This window comes from Carassius auratus, chromosome 24 (assembly GCF_003368295.1).
Source record: "Carassius auratus strain Wakin chromosome 24, ASM336829v1, whole genome shotgun sequence".
In the NCBI taxonomy this organism is placed as follows: Eukaryota; Metazoa; Chordata; class Actinopteri; order Cypriniformes; family Cyprinidae; genus Carassius; species Carassius auratus.
In genome coordinates this window covers 10,302,704-10,311,728 of record NC_039266.1, presented here as the reverse complement: position 1 = coordinate 10,311,728, position 9,025 = coordinate 10,302,704, and the positions used below count along the sequence as shown (strand labels likewise).

The window sequence follows — 9,025 nt, the reverse complement described above, 5'->3', positions numbered from 1 at the left end:
GGGTGAACTATCCCTTTAAGCGCTATTCAGTACAGTTACAATACTTGAATGCTCAATTGGTCATCATTATCAGATGCAGGACTTGAACTATACATGAACTATACAATACAATATTAAATAAGATTAAAGAACTATTTGGTTCGTTTTTAATCATTTACATTTGTAAAAAAAAAAAAAAAGTTTCATAGAAACCCATTGCGTTTCCATCATTAACCACTAGGGGATTGCAGAGCCTCAGTTGGGAAGTGCTGGACTGAACAAGCCTGTGCAGCTTCACTAATGTATCAGACACTCACCCTGTCATCACTGATCTTGAGCACTTTGGTAAGGAAAAGCAGCAGTAGGTTAGTCCAGGCCTCGCGGTGGCTCTCAGACGTCAGGGTCAGGAAGTAAGCCACAGCGTCACTGCACACGCTAACAAACAGAAAAAGAGACTGCATTTTAACACAGACGATTGAAATATTCCACAAACATCTTGAATAGAGCCTTAGTGACCTCTGCCATGACCTCCCCTGCCATGGCTCCTCCCCTCGTATGTCTTATATAACCCCCATCTGCCCTGCAACCTTCTTCACTCATCATGACCTAATCTCACCTAAATCCCCTTTGGCCTGGTTAAGAGTGTCTCTGATAGTCTTCCTGCAGAGTCTGACCTGGCCTCTTTCTCATGATTGCACCGTATTAGCAGTGAAGTCTGTGAGTCAGGGATGCTAAATGAAAGCACACAAGTCTGGGACTCTGGGATAGAGTGAAATTAGTGCTCAGTGTAGTTGTTTCTCGTTTTAAAGCTTAATTTGTTAGAGCTAGCACTAATCTAACAAAACAATGCCCTAATGGTGCATGAAACTCTTTATCTGTTGGATCCATGCCAGGCACCAATCGCAATTCAATAAAGCAAAGCCACACTCTCACTTCAGAAAGTGACCTTTTTCATCATAAAAATGAATAAATTGGACTGAGGAAACAACATGGCTTTTAATGCACGACTGTTCTGAAGTTGAAGTGTTTTTATATTCTAAACATTACTACAGCTGAAGTCTTTATTTGACTCTAACTGCAGAACATCCTGTGTGTCGATCTGTTAGGATCCTACTGGGCATTATTTTGAACAGAATCCTAATTATTATGCTTGTCTTGTCACATGATGATAGTAAAATAGCGAATGCCATTTCATGTAGTCGTTGGACACAAGTGTGTGTGTGTTTGTGTGTGTGTGAAAAACACGTACCAAGATGCTTAAAGACAGAAAATAAGATATAACATATAATATCCCTCTCTTTTTATAACATTTCCAAAATACTTTAATTTATGCTACAGTCATGAAGACGCTTAGCTACTTGCCATTACTTTGTTGGTGGCATGTGTTTGGATATATTTTGGATGTAGTATATTTGGATATAACTTGAATATAGAAGCAAGTGCAGAATGTGTCATCAATATTTTGGGTCTATTTATCCCGAATGGAAAGTTTTATTTTTTATTTTTTATTGTGTGTGTGTGTATTTCAATTAAATATATATTTTTTAAAGCTGTATTTATATATATATATATATATATATATATATATATATATATATATATATATATATATATATATATATATATTATTGCTATTTAAAATAATTGTAACTTTTCTATTTTAACAATTTTAAATGTATATTATAGAAATAAAAATATAGAATCTAGGGGTGTGCACGGATAGTCAAACATTCGAATATTCGTTCTGCTCTAATTATTCGATAAATAAAAATGATATTCGAATTACTATATTTTTGCTTGCCATAAAAAAAAGAAAAAGAAAAAAAAAAAGTCAACAATAAAACCTAATTTGGTCACTTTCTGTGATTCTCCATGACATATTTGAAGATGTATGCAAGCAAAAAATAATTAATGAATGAATAAGAACTGCTGTCTTCTACAGTAATTCAAATATGCCGTGGAGAATCACAGAAAGTGACCGAATTCAAGAACATTGTTGCGGCATCTCTCAAGCAACGAATAAACACCGCTAAATTGGAGAATGCAGAAAAATTTCTTTTCTCGCATCCGCCCTAGACCCTCAGCACAAACATCTCAGGTTTCTCGATGAAAACATGAGAGAAGTAAGAAAAAAAAGCTTTTTTGAACATTATCAGAACATTTTCCTTGATGCGAGTGGTGCGGATGCAGCCGCCGCCACCAACGATAAAGAGGATGCAATGCCCACTCGTCAGAAAAGGCTGAGTCAGTTCTTCAGCGATGATTACAGAGAGTCCAGCTGAGACGAGTGGGAACAGTTCTTGCTGGAGCCGTGTATTCCACCAGATGAGGATCCCATTCAGTGGTGAAACGAAAACACGAAGCGCTTCACAAAACTTATTCGCGTTTTCTCCGTGCCCGGCCTTATGGTTAACAATTAATTGTTAACTAATTGTTAACTTATTGTTAAGGAGCCAACTTTCCCCCGATCATGTTTACAAGCCTGTGTTTCTTAACAAGAACATGTAAAACAATAGAAAAAAAAAAGAAAAAAAGATTTGCTGACAGTTTCAAAGTTAAGTGTAAGCTACATTCTGTACAATGGCCTAATTGCTGCAGGCTTCTTTACATTTTTTCTTCGTTCACTTTTTTTTTTTTTTGCTTTTAATCTGTACTTTTTTTTGTTTTCACACATTGTTAAAGGTTTTCAGCTACAAAACACGATTTGTATTGTTCAAGCTCATTGGGTCTCATTCATGAAACACGAGCAGAACAAATTTTTGTGTAAATCGCGTGTAAAGTGGTTTTGGCGTAAATTTTCGGATTCATTAAAACGTTCGTATTTTCCAAATGTTAGTTGGTACGAAAGAAATTTACACCTGCTCCCAGCCACGCGTAAATAGTGCGTTTAACGTCTGAACGTTTTGCTCATTAATACGGCTGCATTTTAAATGTAAATGTAAATGTAAATGTAATTCATAATCGGGTACATATTTACACAGCATTTTGAAAAAAATATTATATATATTAATTAGATACGGTTTTTCTTTTAACTTTTATTATGAGAGCCAGTAATAGCCCTTACGGAAATTAACCATGGTTTTACTACAAATGAAACCAAAAAACCATGGTTACTATAGTTAAACCATGGTAACCACAAATTAACCATGGTTTTGCTATATTAACCAGTTTAACCACGGTATATGTAGTAAATCTGTGGTTAGACAAATGGGAGTCAATACGCCAAAAAACCATGGGTTACTACAGTTTTACTATAATAAAACCATGGTAATTTTTCGTAAGGGAGGATCTGTAATATGCTGCCAAACTTCCTTTTTTAGGACCTGATATGCCACTAGTAGCCTACGCTTGAAAATAAAATGTGGCGCTTTGAATGAACTTCTGATTATAAAACTTCAATTTCTGCAGCTGAGAAATGTTTCTTTTTCAGTCGCTTTTGAGAAGACGTTGAAATCCTTCGTTTGGTGTCATAATATGATGCATATATATATCATATATAGTTGTCAGTCGGATTTAATAGGCGGGATTTATGGTAATTGAGAGTTAGCGTGCACGCGCGTCCCATTTACGACTGATTGGAATTCATTAACACACACTCACATTTCACTATCACATCTGACGTTTACGAAGTTTTTGTGAATCAGGAGAAGAGTTTTCGGGAAATTCTCTTTACGCGCAAATCACTCAGATATTTACTCTAAATTCTTTATTTTCTGAGAATTGCGTTATATAAAACTCCTAATTGCAAGTTATAAAGTCAGAACTGTGAGATATAAACTCAAAGCTTGTATCTCACAATTCTGACTCACTAAGAAAGCGAGATATAAACGCACAATTGCGGGTTATAAGTTCCAATTCCAAAGTGGGAAAAAAAGATTATTTTCTCAGAACTGCGAGTTTAAATCTCACAATTCCGATTTAACTCGCAATCGCATGTAATGAAAAAAAAAAGACTTAAGAAATATAAACTCAAAGTTTGTATCTCGCAATTCTGACTTTTTTTCTAAGAATTGTGAGATATAAACTTGCAATTGCATGTTATAAGTTCCAATTCTAAGGAGGAGAAAAGACTCAGAACTGTGAGTTTAAATCTCACATTTCCGACTTCACTCGCAACTAAATGTTATACAGTCAGAATTGCGAGATATAAACTCGGAGTTCCGAGAAAAAAAAGTAAATTCTGACTTTTTCCACAGAATTGGCAGTTTAGAGCTCAGGATTATTTAATGAATAGAAAGTTCAAAAGAAAATAATTAAATTGGAATATAAATATTTTGTATAAATTATAAATATCTTTACTGTCACTGTCATATGTTTACCTGTCAATTGAATGCACCCTTGCTGAATAAAAGTTTTACATTTATTTTTAGTTTTTAAGGATTTACCCTAAACTAAGTTAATAAAAGCCACAAACTCCCATGTCCCAGGATCTTTAAGATAATATCTGATTTATGTTATAGTGGCAGCGTATCATAAAAAGATGTCTCTAAGTGAAATGTAAAAGATATGAGGTGTAATGAAGACAGCAACAGCTATGAGCATGTAATTAGCTGAATAATGTTTACATGGCCACAGGGTCTGACAGCACAGCGGTTCCAGTCAGGAACGTGACAGTGATGTCTTACTTGAGCAGTCTCCTCTGCACCTCCTCCCAGGCGTCCTGCCTGCTCTGGTCCATGTACATGCGGAAGAGGATGCGCAGGCCACATGCCAGGCTGCTGGTCTCCTGTTTCAGCAGATTGGGCTTCGACTTCCCTTTGAAACCTGATCACACACATGGAGACACAAAGAACTCTTTTAATGTGGGATGGGAGAAGAAATCAAGCCAGACGTGACAAAGACTTTCCATTAGGCCACACATGTGGCTCTATCTGATAACGGAGGACTTGATACGACGTGAACTGCAAGCTATGAGGTGGCTTTTGTAGATGTGGAGAAATAAACACCTAGCAATGGATATACTTATTGCATCTCATGTTTCTAACAACAAATAAATGATCGTGAGCATAGGCGGAATTCGCGGGGGGTCCGGACCCCCCCCCCCAATTGAAGGTTGCCCTCCCCCCCTAAAATATAATTAAAATACGTGTATTGTAAATAATATAATGATATATAGTTAAACTAATTGTGCAAGTAGTAAAACAATACAAAGGCAAATGAGTTTTAAACATCCCCTTAACCTCACCACCACTAACACACACACACAAAGTCCGGTGCGAGAAAACGTGTTTCAGTAGTTGTTGAACTCCATAAGTCAAGGTCAATTTTATTAAAATTAATCAGATGAAGTGATTATTTTCTCTTTAATTTAGATGATGATAAGTCATTAATAAATCGTGTCCAAAAAATATTATTGTGGACTACGGCTGCACGATGTGTCATTTAAGCATCGAATCCACGATAGTCACATCGCAGGATGTGGGATGTAGGCTGTCATAGTTGATCCGTTATTCATTAACTGTACAGGCCAGCTGCTCCCCGGCCCTTGATGAATGTGATTCGCGGATTAATTGCACAGCTTAACCATAATAGAGTGTTTTTAAGTCCTGTCAGTTTAACAGGGCAGAGAGAAAGAGTGCGCACGAGAGAGAGTTCGAGAGAGAGAGAGAACGCGTGTGCGCGTGAGAGAGAGAGAGAGAGAGAGAGAGAGAGAGAGAGAGTGCGCGAGCGAGCCCGGGCCGCATGCTCACCGTCTTCAAACAACACGAGTGCTGTCTTGCTCTCTCTCCCTCGCGCATATTAATCAATTGACACGATGGTGTCAATGTTTTAAATCATTTAAAATGAGAATGTAAGTGTGCTCACCCCATTTTTGTTTGTAAGAAAAATTTTATTAGATTTCATATCGCAATATATATCGCAGAAAAATAAAATATCGCAATGTCATTTTTTCCCAATGTCGTGCTGCCCTATTGTGGACCAATGTACTTTTGTCACGGATGTAGTTTGCTATGTTAGCGATTATGACGTTTACCCATATTTTATACAGGAGTTTACCTAGCTTGTTTAATAACGTCTTACACACACCCATAGTGTACGCATATACAAGTCTTGTACGTTAGATTAGACTAGTGCAGGTGCGCATTTAGATTTTTTCACTGTGATTTAGTCAGTTTCAGTGGCGGCTCGTCGGGGGAGGCACAGTTTCCCCCAAATTTTGAGGTGAAAATGAGGACGATCTAATGTTTATAAAATTCACTTTTAATTTCAGTTCATGTCTCAGAATGTATATATTTTTGTTTGTAATTTCACAGTTAAAATACCATTAATGGAAAGCTCCGCTTTTCTATCGCGAATGTGCCGAATCTACTGATGTAATTACAACCACTAAGTGAAAAAGAAGGGGAGGGGGAGGCCAGGGGAACCAATCAGCATCGAGTGTTCACTTTCAGCGCTGAGGAGTGTTGAGAAAAGTAACATCATAGAGAAGGCTATAGCCTCCCTTCTGGAATATCAACCAACCATCATAGAGACGTAAATTACGTGCAATTAGTTTAAACGTCTCCCGGAGCGGCTGGGCTGATAATTTACCAAGTATTCATAATGAGAAGCGATATTGAATACATTTTCTTTACGATTTCTGACTAAAAGCCACCAAAAAGCCATTTTAAAGTGGTTAAGCAAATAATAATAACAACAATCGGCAGGGATCCCCAGACCAATACAATTATTGTGCGTCTTTTTTTGTTTTGTTTTTTTAAACTCACGAGCCACCACTGGTCTGTTTATTTCATTTAATATAGTTAATCTAATATAACATCATACTAAGAGTGCAGTTGTTCTTCAGGTATTAGCATAACAAATGTGATTTAGATTTTTATAAAAGTTTAATAAACAAAGTTAATATTAAGTGCATTTTAGGCACCATATTGCCTGTTTTAGCTCTATTTCACCAATGAAAAAAGTTGAAAACTAAGCTACAACAGTAACAGCACTGTAATTGCTGTGCTGTAATTTTTGAACAAATCAGTCATTGACTTAATAACTTATTCTTTTCCCCCTCTCTTTCATGTCTATACTAATCTCACTATACGGTTGTGTGAGGGTGTATGTCTAAGTAAGGCTTGCAATAGTAAGGCTTTCCTCTCTGTACACATATCCTTAAGTACAATTTTGCCTGTATTATTAGTGTCCCCTTCAAAACCTTCTCTTGAGAAATGTTATGTTAATTCCCCCCCCCCCCCACACATTTAGATTAAACTTTTGCCCCTGATCACGAGTACTGACCAGCCTTCCACAGCGCGGTTCTCTGTTCGTTATTGGAGTTAAAGGCCTTAGCAAAGCGATGGGACTCCAGAAGACAGTCAAGCAGTTTAAACAGCTGTTCTGAGGTCAGGTAGCGATACATTCCCTGGTCCTGAGTATCCACATGTACGTCAGCGACCAAAGCATCTCTCTGCAGGAAGACACACTTCATTTAGACTGTATACCTGACTATAACTTAGAGACAAACTTCTTTTTCAATCCTTTAATATAACAAGTCTTACTCAATAACCATTTAAATAATGTGACCTAGCATGAGGGGTTTTAAGCTTTTCTTTTTTTATTCTTTTGAATATAACGGAAATAAATGACATTGAAGCTCCATAGAAAAATAATAATAATAATAATAATAGAAAGCTCAAACTAAAATTACTAAAACTAACTTTTATTACACTGATGTGGCCAACGCAATCTTGCTTATGACATTTCCTGATTGTAATCCCTAGTATATTAACAAAAACACAAAAAACTATTGGTTATAATCAGAGATTGTAAAGGATGGTACCTGTGCTGCTGCAAAGTTTTCAGCATCCTCCTTCTTACTAGTTGCAGGAAAGAACACAATGTTGTCTATGGTCTGAATGAGCTCCAGCTGGACGACACACTTTATGAGCAGAGCTGCAAACAGCCGCTGTTCCTGGGCTTCTGGGGAAATCGCATATGGAAACACAAAATGAACAGCTGACCAGCTGATAGTCAGTGTGTTCTGGGTGCTTTATGAAAGCAGGCTGAAATCTGGACTACAAATAATGTTGTTAAATTTAATTCATGAAAATCATTAAGGATTATTACATGATTCTCTGGATTTTCTTGATTCTAAATGGTCATCGGTGACATTCTGCAATCAAATACTGTTGTATTTGTAAAAGTTACAATAAATGAGTAACAGTATCTAATTTTTTTGTTTCATAGCTGAGTTTCAAATCTTTCATTTATGCCATACTGTGGAGCAAAAAAAAAAAAAAAAGATCAATAAAGAACAATAATCTGGATGGTTGGCCACCCTGATACATGCCTAAAGCCACACTGAACTGACTCTGTCTGCGGTTTTCAGCCAAAGCCTTCTCCATACTGTTCACCGACTGCTGGTCATCTGACCGAGTCTGAATATCCACTGACTTCTGGGAAATGGAGTCCTGTAAGCACCAAATCAGTACTTATTATTATTCGAACATTAATGAACTCCTTTAACTCTAGAAAATCATCTGGTTGAGGTGACCCTCCCTAAACACTTAAACTTTGAGCTCAGTTTGGGAATCTTCTTTACATACCAGCTGTTTATCAGAGTCGAGCTGAGTCACATGATCTCCCTCTGTACCTGCCGGTCTCCATGTCAACAGCCTGAAAACAACACAGAGCTGGGTTAGATGGTGCAGGTGTATTTTCCAGTTTAATGATATGGGCTGCCATATATATAAATATAAATAAGTATGCCTTCATTAAATTATTGTGCCAAAAAGGGAAAAAGGGTTTGGTAACAGGGCTGACAGTTTTACAGCTTAATTTGACATATCTTTCATGTAAGTTCTATTTTTTTTTTTATCTAAATTTAATGTAGATATTTCCAAAAATATCAAACATTGCATAGCAAAATCATAGTAACAGGGTTGAGACTTCAACAGTTAATATTTAGCTACAAGATATTTATTCAAAAGAGAATTGAATGCACTTTTTTTTTTTTTTACAATTAAAGCATTAAATTATGAAGGACTAAAAATGACAGGAAAAATAAATAAATAAATAAAAGTAGAAATAAATAAATAAATGCAGAAATTGATTGATT

General features: G+C 36.5%; 1 protein-coding gene across 4 annotated transcripts in view; it reads right to left on the bottom strand.

Annotated features, from left to right (window-relative positions):
- LOC113042258 (brefeldin A-inhibited guanine nucleotide-exchange protein 1-like) overlaps positions 1-9,025 on the bottom strand; it is a 77,455-nt gene that overhangs the window by 2,179 nt on the left and 66,251 nt on the right. For 2 of the 4 annotated variants that reach the window (XM_026200942.1, XM_026200945.1), the window contains 6 exons: positions 8,514-8,583; positions 8,258-8,378; positions 7,748-7,887; positions 7,207-7,375; positions 4,605-4,743; positions 297-414 (listed from right to left, as the gene is read on the bottom strand). In XM_026200942.1, coding sequence (XP_026056727.1) covers positions 297-414; positions 4,605-4,743; positions 7,207-7,375; positions 7,748-7,887; positions 8,258-8,378; positions 8,514-8,583 — 757 coding nt within the window. The remainder of the gene's footprint in view (positions 1-296; positions 415-4,604; positions 4,744-7,206; positions 7,376-7,747; positions 7,888-8,257; positions 8,379-8,513; positions 8,584-9,025) is intronic. The other 2 variants (XM_026200943.1, XM_026200944.1) reach the window with 2 other exon arrangements.